Raw genomic sequence first — 19,794 nt, 5'->3', positions numbered from 1 at the left:
CCCACTAACCTGAAAAGCTCCTGCTAGAATGGCGCCGTGAAATGACTGTCTCTGTCATTGACTATCATCTTGGGAAGACCATGCAAGCGAAAGACCTCCTAGAAAAACAACTTTGCTACCTGTGACGCTGAGTACCGAGATTTGATGGCAAAGAAATGTGCATATTTGGTCAACCAATCCACCACGACATAGATACAATCTTTGCCCTGCACCATAAGGAACCCTGTGATAAAATCTATGCAGATACTTTCCCATTTCCCCTCAGGGATGGGAAGTGGATGCAACAACCCGACTGGATGGCTCAACTCCCCCTTGTTCCTTTGACAAGACTCACACTCCTGCACATATCTCAACACATCTCCCTTGAGGCCTTTCCATCTGAAGCGCTCTCTGACCGTTATGTATGTCTTCCGGAACCCTTGGTGCCTCGACAATGGAAAGTCATGAGCTGCATGGAGAATCCTCTCCCTCAACTGTGAACCCGACACCAAGAATATGCGTCCTTTGTAGTATATGATGTCAGCCATCACTCAGTAACACTCACCAGTGTCCGTACCCTCCAAAATCTCACACGCCCACCGATCTTTGGAGTACTGCACCAACAACTGTGCCTTCCAATCATGGCAAATGATCATGAGTGAAAGTGTCGCGGGCCTCCTGGATAATGCATCTGCTACCACATTATGTTTTCCCTTGACGTACTCAATATCAAAATCATAGGCCTAGACTTTCCTGACCCACCTTTGTTGCATGTCATTGAGGCCTTGCTGCCCCATAAAATGGCAAAGACTTTTGACTATTGTGATTAGTCTTCACCCAAAATCTATTACCCACCAGATACTGCCGGAATTTGGCCAACGCATGCTTAATGGCCAACATCTCCTTGTCGTAAATAGAATACGACCTCTCATGCGAAAGGAGTTTTCGACTCTCAAAAGCAATGGGGTGACCATCTTGAGATAACATTGCGCCAATTCCCTCACCTGATGCATCGAACCCCAAGGTGAAAGGATGAGTGAAATCCGAGAGTGCTAAAACTGGACAGTTGCTCATCACCTCCTTGAGGTGATCAAATGCTAATTGTGCTCTATCTATCCACGCAAAAGCCCCCTTCTTGGTCAGATCTGTGAGGGGAGCTGCCAACTCTGAGAAGCCCTTCACAAACTTCTTGAAATAGGTGCATATGCCCACAAAGCCCCTCAACTCAATCACATTCTAGAGCACTGGCCAATGTGGTATGGCCCTGATCTTCTCTTCATGCACTCTTACTACATCCTCCCCAATAATATGCCCCAAATAGAGCATTTTTGTCAACCCAAACTCACTCTTGGACAGTTTGGCGTAGAACTGCTGCTACTCTAAAATGCGTAACAACACCTCCAAGTGCTGTAGGTGCTCCTCCCAGGTCCTGCTATAAATTAGGATGTCATCGAAGAATACCAACACAAACTTCCGCAACTTCCCGTAGTGTTGAAGGAAAGGTAACTAGGATCGATTTTCATTACGACTTGTAATGATAATTTTATGAAGAAAAATGTTATTCCTTGCATCATGGGTTTCGTGAGCAAGATGTGTTTACCATAGGTTAAAGACTTCTTCTTGATGTCTTTAGGATTTTCATGTTTCATCATAAATATTATGAAAGTCTTTAAGTCAAAGATCAAAGGAAAATGCTCCAAGATAAAGGTCACTATTTTGATGCAAATTCATTCTACAAATCACAACATGTCTCCTTTATATGGCTTAGTTTTGGAAAACTCTCTTGTCGGCTTAAAGGTATTATCGTTGACCCATATATATACATGGGTAATGCAAAGTCAATGTAATGAAAGTCTTCAGATCACAATCAATGGATACACAGTAAGGGAGAAGGTCTCGGCATATATATTTGAAGGACGAACATATCACGGAGGAAGGAGCCTCGACATCTATCTCAGAAGTCTCGGTGGGTCTCGAAGAACATCTCAGAACCTCGACATCTATCTCAAAAGTCTCGGTGAGTTTCGAAGATTATCTCAAAGCCTCGATATCTGTTTCAGAAGTTTCGGTACATATTTAATGGTCTTGATATAACTATACGTGAAGGTGGATAGGCTTTCTGAAAGCCTGTAAGTACATCTCAGTCATTAGAAGATACATTAGCCGAGACATCCTTCGAAAGAGCACTCTCTGTAATGTATACACTCTACAGGATTGTGCATTGGTATACATAAGTAACAAGCAGTGGCATATCTTATCCTTGGTGTAATCAATGAAGGATTGTGACAAGTCGAAAAGAGAAAGTATTGAAGACAATGATAAGATAGTGAAAGGCATAAGGAGAAGGAGAACAATAATGATAGTGAATCAAGTAGTGTAGAAGATAGTGACAAATATCTTGGATGTAACTTTGAATCTACTTTGTTAAGAGTTCTAGTATTCAACATCTAAATATCTATAAGAAGAGATTCAAGGGTTTTACTCTCAAGAGGAGAGGTTTTGCCCTGGCTTGGAGCCAACATATTGTGTACTTGTTTTATGGTTGATCTTCCACTTTGTTTGGTAAATAAGAATACACCAACTTAACTAAGTTAAATTGAAGAATACAATACAAACTGTTATCAATAAGGTGAGAAGAATCATTAAACTATGAATTGCCCAAGATTCTTCAACACGCGGAACACATGGTTCATGCATGACTGGAAGGTGGCTGTTACATTGGTTAGCCCGAAGGGCATAAGCAAGAACTCAAGTAATCCCTCACTTTGATCTAGTGGTACCTGGAACACAAGTCTATCTTAGAGAAGTACTTGTCTCCCATAAGCTCATCCATCAGCTCATCAATGCGTGGAATGGGGTAGCATTTCTTCAAGGTCTTCTTGTTGAGCACTCGATAATTTATGCACATGCGTACTGTCCCATCCTTCTTCTTCACCAGAACAACTGATGAGGCGAAGGGACTAGAGCTCGGCCTAACGTGCCCAAGTGCCAACAACTCCTTAATGGCACACTCAATCTCATCCTTGTAGACCTTGGGATGCCTATAAGGATGGTGATAATTGCCTATACCCCCGACTCTAGCTCAATCGTGTGCTCAAATCCTCTGTCAGGGGGCTGCCCTGGTGGTATGTCTCCAAACACTACCAGGTACCTATCTAAGATGGCCTGTATGTCGGGGTGTGGTGGCTTGGGTTGACACCTAACCTCTGAAATCCTCAACTCCACTGCCCATGCTATGTCCCCATGCCTCAAGTCAACCTCCATCCTGTGCGCTGAAACTGTCTATGGAGGGTATGAATGCATACCCCGAAGAACCACCAGCTTGCCATTCGATCCAATGAACTCCATCTCCAACTTCCTCCAATCTGTAGTGAACCGCCCAAGGGATTTGAGCTACTGGACACCCATCAACACGTTGGTGTTCGACACATCCACAACAAAAAAAAGATTTGTCACTGAGTAGTTCCCCATGGTCACTGTTAGAGTGGGGACATATCGAGTACACTGCATAGACCTATCCCTCGACACCAAAACTGAAAACCCCTTGAACTCCTCTGTAGTGATACCTCGACTCTGAACCATTTGCGCATCAATGAAATTGTGGGTGGCCCCACTGTCTACCAAAATTGAGACACACTACGCATGCACTGTGCCTCTAATCCTCATGGTCAAAAATTTGGGAAACCCACGCAAAAAAGCTAGGACTCCCCCAGATGGTTCGAAAGGTGCTCCCTTGGGTGGTGGTGGTGTTGGTGGTGGTTCTCTCTCTATATGAGTCTCACTGTCACCCCTGCCTATCTCCAACTCCACGTCATCCTCCTGGTCTCTATCAGAGAAGACCTCAATGTAGTAGGCCTTTCCTGCTGTACATCTATGGCTTGGTGTCCAAGGCTCCCGACAAGTGAAGCATAGCTTCCTCCTCCGGAGGTCTCTCCTGGTCTCCTCGTCTAACTGCCCATGCCCCTGGGCTACTCGTTGTGGTGGGGGCCTCATGTCATGCCCCTTTTGTGGGTAGGGAGCTCGTGATGGTATGGGTGCTCGAGTCTTGGGGATTGCCCCTTTCAAATCCCTGGCACAAGTCACAACCTCCTGAACAGTCTGCGAGGGTTCACCAGTCCACACAGTGGCTCAAGCAAGTCCTCTACAAATGTGTACACTCTCCTGGCATCAGACAAGTCTGGCACCATGACCAAGCCCCTCAAAAACTCTGATATGTACTGCTTTGGATGGCCAATTTGCCTAAGCTGGGTCAACTCTCTTAAATGAGCCTCTAGGTCCCTCCTATCAAAACGCTCCACCACTCTCCATGTAAAGTCCTCATAAGAGGTCACTCTGGCATGCCTTAGTGTGGTCAAGCCATGGAGCCACCAATTGTGTGCCTCTCCCTCTAAGTGCAAGGTAGCCATTTTGATGGCTTCCACCTCTATCATCCGATTAAGATGGAAATAGGTATCCAACTTCTCCACCCAAGCTCGAGCTGTACACTTGGTAGATCCATCATACGTGGGAAAATACATCCTCCCAATGGTACGCTACAACTCTAAACTCTGCGTACTAGATTCTCCACTATACCTTACCTTCTCGTTCTACTTGAGCTGGTAGTGATCCCTGAAGGACAAAGCTACTTTGAAATCTTCCCCCATGGATTGCCATTCTCTGAAATAATCTCCCATGGGCATTTGATCATTCGGCCCACCTTGCTCACTAGGTGCTAAAGGTAGAAATGTAGGCAGTGTGGTCCTGGTTGGCCCATTGAAAGTTGGTGGGTGAGTGGCTAGTGATGGGTGGTCGTAGTGTTGTGAGGCCCTTGAAGTCTCCCCAAATAGGAACTCATGATGGATGCTTGTCCCTATTATGCTGCTTAATTTCCTCCAACATGTCCTTTTGTCCTTTGGCTAAATAATTTCGGGCCTTCAAAAGTCTATAAAATGTTGCTTCCTCCTTACTCTTTGGCTCCCACATATTTCCCACTACTACTGCCTTCCAACGTGGCTCAATATCAGGTGCAATCTCCAACTCCCTCTCCCTGCTTCGGTACCTCTGCCTTCGGTAAGTAACGTTCTACTTATTCTCCTCGTTCATAGGAAAGATCCCCCACGGCTGAGCCAAGATCTAGGCTCTGATACCACTGTAATGTTCCTAATTAGGAAAAACAATGATATGCAAAGCAAAATAATACATGCAAGCACAAAATTCAGAAAAATCAGTGAACACCCATAGAAACTCCAAAAATGCCATCTAGCTAAGCCATTTTATTAAATATATGGAGCAAGTGTATAATGGTATGGAAGGAGTGCACCTGGGCTTGCCTCAATGGCAAGCTTGACAAGACCCAGGTGAGAGAATAGAATGCTCGAATGAGAGATTAAGTTGCTCCAAAGATGCCCTACACTGCCCCAGAAAACTGCACTGTCTGCTGGAAAGATACTGCTGAAAGGCCCACTTCGGTGCTAAGAAAATTTTGCAATATGAGCCTCGAGCTCCTCTCAAATAACCCACCAAAACCCAGAAAGGGGTTGGCCTGGTTCTGACCTCTGAAAATTGACCCCAATTGCCACGTCCTCCCCAACTGGCTGGAAAATATGACCTGTATGCAATCTCCTTGAAAATGCCTTCCAATCACTCCAAGAACAGTGAGTTTCACCACCCTTAACATCTCCTCAATTCTCTCGGCAGACTCCAACTCCCAAACACTTCCGCCAATCTCCCACGTGTGCCCAGAAAATGACTACTGCGCAGGGCCTAGGTGAATGAATTTCTTTTTGCCTCCAAACATCAATCTCCTGCCCCTAAACTCCTCAACTATCTTGGTCTTCCCGTGGAGCCACTATACAAAATTTATCCCGACAAACACCACCCGAAAGATAGCTGGAATGAGTAGTACGTGGCCCTCTATTGCATCCTCCTGGAGTACGAACTGGCTAAGAGAAAGGTTGTACGATGTGCTATTAACTCCTTCAGTCTCCCCTCCAAATTGGCACAAACTTACCTCCCTAGGGTGGCACTCGTAGTCCACCGAAAGAAGGGTGAGCTCTCCCCTTGGAAAGCTTTGCGCTGAACAACACTGTGACCCGGCTAAGCAGCTTGAGCAACAAGAGAAATGTATGATTGACACAAGACCCCAAAAGTTGCTAAGCTCCTTCTATTTATAATTTTTGAGCTGCCTTCCCATATGGGCCCGTCCATCTAGCATTTCAACCCCCTTCCTTGGAAAATCGAATTCCATTCTAAGGTAACAATACGTATTTCAAGTGGGTGTGGCCCCCACGTCCCACCAACAAAAAAATGATTTTTGGCCTCCCTTTTCCTAAGTCTTGGCCCAAAATTTCATGGGTCCCATAGTAAACAAAATTGCCAACATTGTGATAATAAACTCAAGGAAACTTATTCTAGGAAGGGACATTATAGATCAAGTCCCATAAAGGTGTTCCCTACCTTTGTAGGGGCGGCTAAGTTGTCAACCCTATTAGCTACTTCCAACCCCAAAGGGGAGGTGACATTTCCAAGGTTAACCCTTCAATCAATAGGTGTTGGTGTGAGTAAATGGGAATGGAGGGGAAAGACTTCATGGCCAATTTCCATGGTCAGGGGACCAATTAGTGGGAGTCCAAATCTTGAGTGTATAGATGCATGAATTACCCTGCTCAACCTGCTTTTCCCACCCCTTTGGTGCACCTTTTACTTCTTTTTGACAATGCTTCGTTTTGGTGCCTAGCTCAAGGATCAAAGCTTGCTCTTTATGATGCATCATTTAATTTATCCTTTAAGATCAAGGTTGGGACATATAAGGGTTGCTTTTGATGAGATGGAGCATAAATTGCTTAGGAACCAGGTGATGGCTAATGAGGAGGGTAGAGCTCATGCCATGCTTTTTTTCCCTGTGCTAACTTATGCCCCGACCATCTTTCTACATTTTGACTTTTTTTCCTTTTCATTGTGGCCATTTTTTGCTTTTCCATTCTTTTAGCTGCATCAACCTACAAGGCAATGTTTTCTGGTCCTATTCAAAGATGTGGATAAGAGAGCCAAATCCCATGAACGAATGACAATTAAACTTGGAGAATGGAGATGGCATCAAGGGATAATGATGTGATATGGAGAATGTTAAGTACGGTAAAGGGAGAATAAATACGCTATTTCAATCTAGGTCTTCCAGGTGGTGCCCCTCCTATAACCCTAAGGCCTTAAGGGAGGTCCCATTAGACTAGGGCTAAAGATTAACCCCTCTGGTAAGGTGAGAGAACAAGTTTACAGTCAAGATCAGTGAATCATCCAGATCACCCCTTTATCCATAATAAATGCCGAAAAAATTATGTAAAAGTACCCGATTGCAAAATGATTGAAGTACTTGTTAAGTAGTAGCCGACCTTCATCCAAGAGGAATGCCGGATGGTGAGAGGTGTATGACTGGTGCAGGTGGTGGAGGAACTGGCATATCATCATCAAAGTACTTGTTGAGTAGTGGCCCACCTTTATCCAAGAGGAATGCCAGATGGATAGAGGTGTATGACTAGTGTAGGTGGTGGAGGAACTGGCATATCAGAATCATTAAGGAATGTGTAGGGTTGTTGGCTAGTTGGCTGTCCAAAATAAGAGAAAATATTTTCTCCTAGGGGGTTACCCATTTTGGTGGGTAACACCCCTCACCTTGGGGGACATGTTCTCGTGGAACAGTTCATTGGATGTAGGGCCTCTAAGATACCTTCTTGTCAATGTAGGGTTGTCTCCCATTAGTGTCGGGTTTAGACAAATTACCAAATTGTGGCATGATAGGACTTGTGAGTTATGTGACTTGTAGGACACTGAGATAGAGGGGAATTACTATGTGATTAGAGGCAACATTTATTGCTTATACCAAGATTTACAAGATCCCTCTCCACATTCTTTCATTCTCTAGACAAAATATGCCTAGCTCTTTTCAAGAGCAAGGTTTTTAGACATAAGTCACTATACCTACATTGATCTTCATGGTCTAAGTCCATCTAGAGGATCACCTCTTTCTTCCTTATTGTTATTCCCTATGGGGCAACAAACTATTGGAATAAACTCGCACAACTTTAGATGCAAGATTCATGAGATCTCGACTCTCCTCTTGATAACCACGCTTGGTGGGTCAACCTACTATGCGACTTTTGAGGAGCTCCTATTTTGAAGTCTAGGTCAAATAGCATTACATTGATACACAAACCAACTCTAGGAGGTCCCAGTGTTGGACTCACTTTGAAGTTTGTACGAAATATTATTGCCGAGTTCTGACCGATTAATGGACCTGCCATTTTGAGATTGTTCCTCAAAAGAGCGATGTTCCACAAGGATGTGTTCCTTAGGGTCAGTGGGACACACATGGGGGAACATTTACCCACGCCCCCTTTTTGGGGAAAGTTGGGGAAACATTTCCTTAGTGTGGCAGATGCATTTTCCCAAAAGGGGGTCATCTAGGTGTCACCGCCACAAGCAAATGAACACAGCAAGATTGCGGAATTTTGAACTGGAATTTTTATTATATGGATGCAGATATTACATAAGAAAAATCTCCTTACAGAGATTGACTGTCTACGCATTCACCGGACTTTCTACCGTTCTCAAGGAACAAGTATTACCGGAAGCTCCTGGCAATAGACAGGCTCTGCCTCAGAGATTACAGACAAACTCTCAGACTTTCCTAATGGTTCAGCCACTTTAGGTTCTCACCAGTGCCGAACACACTGATGCGCAAGCTTCCAAACCAGACTCTAAGACTTACAAAACTCTTCGTGATGCAAGCAGATCAGACACAAATGTCCGCAGATGCAGAGCAGGAAAAGTTTATGACTCTAAACTCTCTCGACCCGAATGAGTCTTACTTCGCAGCTAACTCTTATTTATAAGCTGGAAGGGAACAAACATTCATGAGTGCGCTATGTACAGACTGATGACTCAAAGACACAAGTACCTAGACAGATCTGAGTAGATCGCCGAAAGCAAGATTCGGGCATAGGACACTATTGTCCTATGTTATCTCGTCCCTACTCTTTATCAGAGAGCCTGAGGCATGTGGGGACTGAATCTTAGTACCAAAACTATTTACACAGAGGAAATTCATCAGTGAACCCTCGAAAGATTTGCAAAATCCATGGTTTGTACAAAGTGGAGATTCCAGAGCGAGGGAATCCACGAAAGCTCGTCTGGCACCATAGTCGGCCAGAAAGACATCACTCAATCCATAGTATAGTATTCTATCTGCGGATGTGTATAATGCTGATATCTGAATCTTTCAATCAGAGAATTATTGAAGTATTGTACTCTTATTTCTTTCTCTGATTCCCACATCTGTGAAATATTTTGGTTGGGTGGTTCCAAAAAGTTGATAGGTTGGAAAGGATTTGATGTGATATCAACCTGATGGTGGAAATCTTCATAATTAGTACTATGAGATATCATCCTTGCCTTGTACTGGTTTGTAACAAACCATCTGATGTGACCACAGCGTCTGATTGCTTGTAGAAAAGATAGATCACTGATGTCGGCAACATTTTCAATATCTTTGTATACAATTCCATTCATATGGGCAAATGGTTCACTGAAACCAGGGATTTTAAGCATTTGGAGTGTATATGGTTTGATGATTAGAGCTGAAAGACCATATATCTGCCACCACTCAATGAACCATTCTGGTGTAGGATCTTCTTGTTCCAAAGCTTCTGCTGTCATGCCTTCAAATAAAAATGAGGACTGTATAGAATAAAATAAATTAGCTGAGCAATTTTGAAGATTCATAGCTGTATAGAAACATTCCTTTTGTCTGTCAGGGTCATAATTTTCTCTGTGGAGAGGATTATCAAATCTTCTCAGTGTGATGTGGCAGCTTGTCATCCGTTCATCATCTTCATCATCTCTCTCAAGAGTATAGTGTATGTTGTCAATGTATTCCAAATAGTCCAGAGCATCTACTGCTTCTTGGTTCATTTCGTCTTGCATTGTTTCTGTCCATAGGTAAGGAATATCTTCTCTATGTCTAATTTCTTTGATTGGGTACCAATCTACATCATGGATAAGTACTGGAGTTTCAAGCATATAACTTACCCAACCATTTGGTGTTTCTATTTCAACAGTGCTTTCCCTTCTCCTGATATAATTGCAATGCAAGCTCAAAATTGAATGTTCTGACAGAAATTCTCTACTCAGCATATCTGCGAAATTGTTCTTATCACCTTTAACAAATTCAACATCAAAATTGTACTGGCTTAACTGCATGATCCACCTGACCATAGCAGCATCCTCAAAATCACATTTATGAATTGCAAATTTCAATGCCTGGCAGTCTGTCTTAACAGTGAATTTGGTGTAGATAACAAAATCTCTGAATTTTTCTATTCCTAGGCAAACTGCTCTGAGTTCTTTCTTCAAACTTGACCAATTCAATTGATTTTTTGCCCATAATCCGGATGCATATTGGCAGATTTCAATCTCTCTTTTGCTGCTGGGATTTTTCTGACATAAAACTGCTCCCCATCCTTCATAACTGGCATCTGTCATAATGATTTTCTCCCATTCTTCTCTGATAGGGGAGAGTGGTTGAATATTTCTGACCTTTTCTTTTATTGCCCTGACTGCTTGTGTGCAATCATTATTCCATGGAATTGGATTCTTCTGAAGCCTTTTGTTCAATAATTTCCTTTCTTGTGCACAATGCTTCAGAAACTTTGAAATGTAATTCAGGCTTCCCAAAAACCTTTGCAGTTGAGTTTTGTCCTTGATTTCATCAGGGAAATGATCAACAAAATTTAAACTTCTTTGGATTACAGTATAGGATCCGTACTGTATATTATAACCCAAAAAGTCTATCATTGGCCGGAATAATTTCATCTTAGATTCTGATAATACTATGCCCATATCTTTAACCCCGCGGAGAAAGATTTTCAAATGTTTGATATGGTCAGCAATATTATCAGAATGAATTAGTAAATCATCAATATATTTCTTCAAGAAACTTTCCATTCCTTCGAAAGTTTCATCCATTATTCTCTGGAAAGCCGAAGGAGCATTAATCAGGCCAAATGGCATGATATTCCGTTCATAATGCCCTTCTGGCACAGAGAATGTTGTCTTCCATTTATCATCTTCTTTAATTCCTACTTGCCAGAAACCAGATTTGAGATCAAACTTGGAAAATATCTTGGACTTTGATATCTGAGCAAGTATGGAAGATGGCTTTGGCAAAGGATATGCATCGTAATCCAGAATTTTATTTAGAGGTTTATAATTCACAACTAACCTTGGTTTACCTCTGGCAACTTCAGCATGCTTATTTACATAGAATGCAAAACATGCTATGGGGCTTTTACTTTTCCTGATAAGCCCTTTCTTCAAAAGATATTTAATTTCTTCTCTGCAGAGTTTCATCTGTTCTTCATTCATTGCTACTGCTTTAGATCTTCTTAATTTTCCACTGAAATCTTTCTTGAGAGGAAGTTCTACCTCTTGTTTCTTAATATGCCAAAAGGCATTTGGATCATCTGAACAACATTCTTTAAACTGGGAAGTGAGATTTGCTATCTCAGAAGCATACTTTCCATTATCTAGATGTTCTTCTGTTTTCAATACTTCCCTTTTCACTTCCATTTTTGCCAAAAGATTCTCCATTCTCTCAACTCTCTTAATCCTCATTGAAGAATTAGAATTGATGAATGGGAAAAAGACTTCCTTATTATCAAAATTAATAAAATATCCATACCTCTGACTGCTTGCATCAAACTTTGCTCCATGCATGCTGAAATTCTGAAAAAATGGTGTCCCAAGGTACATTGCACAATCCAGTCCTGGAACAACAGGACAAACCAGATGAACTCCTATTTTGTCTGTGAGTAGAACATCAATTTCTGCTTCATGTTTTGTGGGAATGTCTCCACTTGCTGTGATCACCCTTGGACATGTTGTTGGCCTTCTGTGATGCATGCCAACTACTGTATCACTTACTATGTTTAATCTGGAACCAGTGTCCATAAGTACCTTCCAAAATTCATACTGGTGTCCAATCTTTACTTTCATTTTTACACAATACATGACATCTCTATTCATGCTATTGCATCCAAAACCTGTTCTTGCTACTTCTTCTTCTTCTTCTTCTTCTTTGTCATGCTGCTGTTGAACTGGCCCCATATGATAGGTCCAATTTTCTGTCTTTCCTGAAATAGGACCTTGTGATGAAGAGGTAGGAGGAGCTTGTGCATTGAGCATCTTTAGGCTTAACTCATTGTGGCTTTCAACACACAATCTCCTGTTCTCTTTGATTGTTTTTCTCAGTTCTTTTATTGCCTGATGCACTGCAGGTAAAGTCTGTGGCAAATCTTCTCCAAAATCTTCATTCTTAAATTGTCTGGTTAAGGCTTCAACAGAGAAAAGAGTAGCAGGGGGCACATACCCTTTATTTGGAGAATTCTTTGAAGTAGAAGGTGCCTTCTTCAAATGTTCTGTCAGCAAAGATCTGTACATTTCTTTCATTTGCGGATCCGTAGCAGCCATCATTTGTGCAAAAATGTTCTTACTGATTTCATCATAATCGGTCTTCATCATCCTGACTGCATTGCATGTACAAATATCAGGATCATCACAATCACAGTATTTACATTCTGTACAATGGGGATCATTACAGAATTCTTCATCAGATGATTCATCTGAATCAACAAAATTAAGTTCATTTTCAGATTCTGAATCAGAAGATACCAATTCATCACAGCTACTAGGAAGATCGAATGAATTTATCTTTCCTTTCTTATTTCTATACTGGACTTTCTTTTTAGAAGAGTCTTTCTTTTTATTTGGACAATTTGGAGTTGTGTGACCTTTTTTGTTACAGTTGTAACAAATTATTTCTCTATCCTTAGAAAACATCTTTGTATGCTTGTAAGGTTTTGCTTTGTAATGTTTTCCTTTTGGCTTATCTTGGGAGGTCTGGGTATTCTTCTTGAATTGTCTCTTTCTCCTCTTATGCCCCTCAGAATTTCCAGCTTTACCAAGATGCCATTGTTTGCAAAGTTGTTGATATCCATGTGGCTTTTTAGGATTTGTGGCAGCTCTTGCAATCTTCATTTGTGAACATAATTCAACAATGATTGCTTTTACTGCTTGTCTGATTATGCCAAATTTATAGTCTCCAATCTTGCCTGGTAATTTATTTACAATTGCTGAAGAGACCCATTGGGGAAGAGATGCAACAAAAATTTCCTTCCATTTTGGCTCAAGAATGAGATCTGGAGTCAAAGTATGCAATCTATGAAGGAATTCATTAAAATATTCATCAAAATGTTGCATATTATGCAATCTCATGGCCAGCAGAGTGATAGTTGTAATATCATTGGTTATCTGGGGGAAACCAATGAAATTAACTGTGATAGCATAAAGAAGTTTTCCTATCATATTATTGACAGGCAAACTAGTGACAGGATCTATGTGAGTAGATCCATCTTCATTTTCAACAACTGATCGTTCCCATCCTGCAAGGAGATTAGGATCTTTAACTGTCTCAGCTTTTAGCCAAGAATCCAATGTTCCTTCAAATCCTCCTATTATTCTCCTTGTGGCATTGATAGGTCCTATGTCATCTGCAAGATAAGTCCTATAACATACAAGCATGGAATGTAAAACAGACATGATCTCAGCCTCTGTGCAATTATCAATATTCCATGAGTAAGTAGCATTTGCAGACCAATCCTTATGGTATTCAGACTTCATAAGATCTCTTCTGTCAGGAGCAGGATTCCAGGGAGTTTGCCATCTTGACCTGGATGATGTAGCATTAACTTGATTTTCATTATCAAGTTGATCTTGTTCTTGATCTGTCAAAGATAAGTTATTGATACAGGTTTCAAGCTCTTCCATTTGTGGTTCTGCCTCTATTTTGTGAAGAGTCATATCACCAAAGGATGTTTCTGTTTTGTGAAAACTTGTATCAAAACTTTCTTCTTCTTCTCTAGTATAGGAATCTTCATTCACCAGATTAGAAGATTCTGGTTTGCTGGATTCACTAGTCTCTTTAGAGTGTTTTATGACAGAATGAGGGCTAAAGAAACTGGGGTTTGCAAACAGAGAATATGGATGAGAAGAGGTGGGTGGTGGGAAGGTTATAGAGTTTGGTGTTCTAATAAGGCTTTCCACAGAAGGAGTAATAGAATATGGGACAGAAGTCTTAGGTTCTGAAAATATAGTTGCTGATTTATAGGTTTCAACCTTAGGCTTCTTTTTCAAGGATTCTATCCCTTGAGTTACTTCCCAAACTTGTTTCTTTACAATATCAAGGGAATTACTGATCTTTACTATTTCCTTTCCATGAGCATTGTTAGCATCATGGGTCTTCTTATCAATCTGCCCTGTTTGTAAAGATAATCTGTCAAGACTCTTAGCAAGAGCCTTATCATTTTCTGCCAAAGTATTAACACTGTTATTCAAACAGACTGTATTGTAGTCTTGTTTTCTCAAGATACTTTCAAGCATAATCTTCATTTCAGAATTGGCAGTTTCAATATTTTCAAACTTAGAACTGACAAATTTCTCTAGACTGGATAGAGCTAAATTTGTCCAATTTGTAGCAGCAACAACATCTCTTGCTACTAGATTAGGATCATCTACATGAGATGGGAGTAATTTATACAATTTCCCATCTTGACTTCTAATCACAAAATTTTTCCAAGGAGGGAACTCTGTGTCTGTTTCTAAAAGATTTCCATCAAGGAGTTCCCACTTGTGTTTATTTGGGGTCCCAGTCCGCATCATGTTTACTTGGAACTGAGAACATACTTTCCTTAGTAATTTTTCTCCTTCTATTTGAACAGCAATCAGAGATCTGGGAATGTTTGACTTGCTTAACATACTCTGAATCTTTGGCTGAAAATCATGTGCTTTCAAAGGAGGAGGAATTACTACTGGATTTTCTTTCAGTTTTTCTTCTACAAATTTTTCTGGATCCTTGATTTTTTTCTGTTTAGCCTGGTTCCTGAATTGCTTCATCAAGGATTGTTCTATGATATTTGCAGAAGGGTAATACCATTCATAGAATGATATCCATTGATTTTCTACCTTCATCCATTCTTTCCATTTTTCAACATTCTGTCTGTTGAAGGCAGGACGATCATTTTTTGGAAGAAGCATTACTTCTTCAAAATACAAGTGTTCTTTTTCATGTGTAAACATATCCCAATTGAACATTTTCTTTTTCCATTGATCATCAGGATCATATGGACTGATTCCTTTAAAGATTTTTAAAAAGGCAATTATCTCTGAATCAGAAGGAATCTCTACATGTCTTGGAATCTTATCAATGGGATTTCTTCTGTATTCAGGAATAGGTGAAGAATCAATATAACCTAAACCGTAAGTAGAAGAACTGGATACAGTATGTACAAGTAGTTCTTCTTGTGGATTAAAAAATACAACCTTTTTGTAATTTTCTTCAGATGAGTCGGATGAAGGAGTAAATCTGATCATATTTATTCTATGCCGATCTGATGACTCACCATGTGGAGTTGGTGGTTCTGAAGAAAATTGACAGAAGGTTTTAGAGCAGTGTGGATGGTCACAGACTGAGCTAAAAGGCTGAGATGAGCTTGGCTGTGAAAACATTCTTCTGATAGAATCATACACTGCTTGGTCTATTACAAACTGTGGGGGTGCAGAAGATTGACCAGGATGTAACTGACTGATTGTAGTAGGAATGGCAGAGATAGAAGTAGAGGGTCCTTCATTGTGAACTCTAGGGAATCTTGTGGTAACTTACCCCAAGAGAGAAAGAAAAGAAAAGAAATAACTAATGATGCCCCCATTATGTTTTGACCAACAACACTTTAAGATAGAACAAAAATAGAGGATACAATTTTGAGGAGTTTGTGTCCTTCGTAATTAATGGTAATATTAAATTTTTAAAGTGAAAATATTATTCTTCTTTATCTTGCCTTTTTACTTAAATTTTCAACTTACCTTTAATTGTTTTAGGATGTTTGAGAGTGGTTCCAACCTCATCGGGCTTCAAAAGGAGAATGTAGTGTTTCATTTCCCATTCAGAATTCAGCAGAATTAACAGTTTTCAGGATTTTGTATTGGCAAGATTATAACAGTTTCCACTGGATTGCACAATAATAAATTTGCATGCAATGAATTGATATTCTTGGGATTTTCTCATTATAATTTTTATTTTTATAATTTTAAAAATGAGGATTCCTATGCTATGGAGCCTGATCTCTCCCTGTCACCCCTAAATTTCCCTAAACTTTGGGGTTGTTCCCACACGTTCCCCATGTGTGACTCCCCGCTCTCATGCTCACTTGTCTTGGAAACTTGGTGGAACATTGGGTAGGAGGCTGGAGCATCTGCGTGAGTGATCTCTTCAATCTATGTTCCTCCTAGGATTACGCAAAGAGCCCCTTTCAGCCCTGAGATTCTTCAAATTACATTATCAAGGAGTGCATCAGCCATTACATGATGATTGACGTGATCAAGGAGCCCTCTTCTCTTTGCTTCACCGTCTCATCTGGCCTCAGCCTTTAATTTCAGTGCACCTTGGCATTTGCTATTTATGCTCGCATGAGTTTGTTTCTGCACTTATTTTGAGCATTCATTAGCTATATAATTGGTGGTTTAACTATTACTTTTTTCCGCTTTTCAGTGTTTGATAGACTGGCAATTGGAGATGCTTGGATTCTCTCACTCTCTTGTACATGTGTCTTTGAGTCCAATTGACCTGCTATGACTTGCTATTGTGGTCATTTGTTGGACATTAATAAAACTATCTTATCTCTTTTTAATGTACCTGTGTATGCTTCAACATTTACATATGCGCACACTTGTATAGAGCGCAATACAAAATATGGATTTTCTTGCCTTCTCACAGTAAAAGTTTTCACATGGAGATGCTATGAAAACACAGGGATGACGCCTGGGAAACATTTTTCACCATTCCTGTACAATTCCACACAGAAAGTACCATATCCCATTTTCTTTTTAATGGATGGGCCCCATGATCCATTTTTAATGAATAAATTGTTGAGGGTATACTCCTTTCTGATTTTCAAATAAACAGATGTGAAGCTGTACAGGTTTGTATAGCGATTTATCTACTCACGGTTCGCTGTAATTATGTTGGCCTTTGATTTCTTCAGGAATATTTTTTGTAGAGTCTTGTTAAATAGACAACATTAATAATAAATCTATCGATTTATTAGCAATATATCAAAATTTCGATGGATAGAAATCTACCGGTGATACGTTGATCTCATTAATGTATCTGATGTATTATTAAAATATTCATAAATGTTTTAATAACAGATTAGTAATTAATGTAGTATTTTGTTGCTTATATTTTTTAATTTGTGAATATTTAAAATTTATGTACACGCCTACATAAATATGGGTACTATTTCCCTGTTTCTAACTTTGAAGGTGTTGTTTCCAGAACTTGTATCGTTTATTTACAGACATATACATGCATACACATGCTATATTTGACTTAATTGTCATCTTTTAGGAAATTTAAATCTGATTGGTTGTCTCTCTCTCTATCTCTCTCTATATATATATACTCTTAATGCATTCTAGCTTAAGATAGACTGATTCTTCGCAATATTAAGAACTATGTTAAAATTAAACCAAATGCTTTTGCTTCTTTGAGTTTTACTGAAGGTTTTTGAGAAGATAGGACCCTTCATGCTCGATGGGACTATTGTTTTATAATTATAACCAACGTGGTTGTTTGCTCCACAGGTTGGTATGGGACAGATTACAGATGATGGTGACTCCCAGCAGGAGAAAGAGAACAAGACAAATGAAAATGATGAGCTGATGTCCATGATTGACTAATTCATAACACCTTTCAGTTTTGTCAATATACGTTAATTTTTTGAAAAGGATCATTTCACATGGCCGTGTGTGACTACTGATTCATAATCCCGAGAGAGAAATTGTAAATTGTCTCATTTTGATGTATCTCTTGGAACGACTTTAACCTTCCTAGAGTACACATGTCTATATCTAATTCTCACTTCTTTAGCTTCTAAACAATAGACAGGAAGTTCAAAAACTGTGTTGCAGGTGATATTCAAGGAGTCCATTTTATATGGAAAATTATGTACATGACTATGAGTTCATTATAGTAATGTACAAGATTAGTGATAAATATTGTAAAATTCAGGTCCTCTTCTATAATCTGAGGTTGTGTAATGAATTTCAGTTTGGCCAATATATTTATTACCTGGTTAAAAATTATCCAATGTGAAGTTTGAGCACATTGTACAAGTGATGGCTTATCTTTTTAGCACTTGAATATTTCTGTTTTTTATTTTTATCACTATGTGCATTATCTAATTTGTTTCCATGATCTTAAATTACACCTATGGCCTCTGTTTACTTCAAGGAAAAGGAGAAACACTAAGATGTCACGTACTATAAGATAGTTATGGATCGATGGAATTGTTTGTTGAATTGAAGGAAAATGCATTATCTTAATTTAGATCGATGGCCTCTCTTTACATCGAGGAAGAGAGGAAACACCAAGATATGACACACTTTAAGATAGTTATGGATATTTTGGATTTAATGGAACAATTATTGAACTAATTGAAAATGCATCTACATTAACAAACATCTGAAGGATAAATTGAGCTACATGATAAAATATGCATATAAATTTAATGTAAACATTTGAGAGAATAAAGATTGCACTGATAAATTCTAAATTCATGGCATCTTACAAGTTCAAACCACTGTCTATCTCTGCTCTTTGACTCATACATACATAGCCATAGCCACTTAAGATCATATGCTATTTGTGCTATATCCATTCATATGCTACACTTTTGGGGTATAAAATTCATACATTACATCCCTCATGCACAAAGATGTACAACAATTACTGACCTTTATCAATGACTGCTAAAGGCTAAGGTGAAGCTATAACTTTAAATACTTTACCATTGTGCATATATTTTCAAGTTTCTCTTTTCAACAGTAAATTATTTGAAACCCCCTTTTAATTTGGGCTCCGATACATGTATAACCAATCTGTTTCTGAAAAAATCGTTACCACATTGCTTTACAAGGTCACAAAATGTTACTTATTTCCTGAGCTTCATATTTTAGAGTACAGTTTAAAGCTTGTTGCAAAATCAGCTTCACTTTTCAAACTGCCAAATTGTTCAGAACTATTTACATGACTGTCTTGACAACTGTGTTCAACAATTGCCAGTCTTGATGTAAGGTTATCTTTTGATAAGGAGGGCAGAACATATTTTTGTGAATTGTCATCCAATTACTCTACATACCTCTTAACCAAAATTTTGGGATAATGTACACTATTACAAAGGTTTTGTGTATGTAAACCCCAGATTAACATTCTTAATGGTAAAGGTTTTATCAACACTTCGTGGCAAGAGTTTTACTTATGCTAACCTTGAAACAACACTCTTCAAGAGAAGGGTTTTATTCATGCCCCTGAATGAACACTTCTCATAATGACAGATTATGGCAAGGCTTTTACTTCGTGTTACCTCAAATCAACACACTTTCAAATTTCCTGAAACTATCTTGCTTGATAGTGAATTATGCCCCTATTTACTTTGTATTCTTTGAGAACACACTTAATCTTAATGATTGTCCATTTCAAAATTTCACACTGATAGTGTTAATGACTATTTATTGGATTAGACAACTTGCTTGGACTTCATTATAGAGAAAAGCCCTATGACCCCAAATGGCTTACACAATCAACAAAGTTTATTAGATTTTAATTAGAAGATATAACCAGTCTAGAGTGCTTAGGAGATTGACGTACATGATTATAGACTTGCAATCATC

At 39.5% G+C, this 19,794-nt stretch overlaps 1 protein-coding gene across 2 annotated transcripts in view; it reads left to right on the top strand.

Annotated features, from left to right (window-relative positions):
- The window catches only part of LOC149250174 (calmodulin-binding transcription activator 1-like), a 161,869-nt gene extending 143,662 nt beyond the window's left edge, over window positions 1–18,207 (top strand). For both annotated transcript variants that reach the window (XM_089458930.1, XM_089458929.1), the window contains exon 8: window positions 17,707–18,207. In XM_089458930.1, coding sequence (XP_089315056.1) covers window positions 17,707–17,802 — 96 coding nt within the window. In that variant the 3' untranslated portion in view covers window positions 17,803–18,207. The remainder of the gene's footprint in view (window positions 1–17,706) is intronic.
- Window positions 18,208–19,794: the final 1,587 nt, after the last annotated feature.

This window comes from Pinus tabuliformis, chromosome 7 (genome assembly GCF_031772625.1).
Source record: "Pinus tabuliformis cultivar Carrire ecotype Pingquan chromosome 7, CPIR1, whole genome shotgun sequence".
NCBI lineage: Eukaryota > Viridiplantae > Streptophyta > Pinopsida > Pinales > Pinaceae > Pinus > Pinus tabuliformis.
The sequence above is the reverse complement of the archived record's forward strand: the minus strand, read 5'-3'. Positions and strand labels throughout refer to the sequence as shown.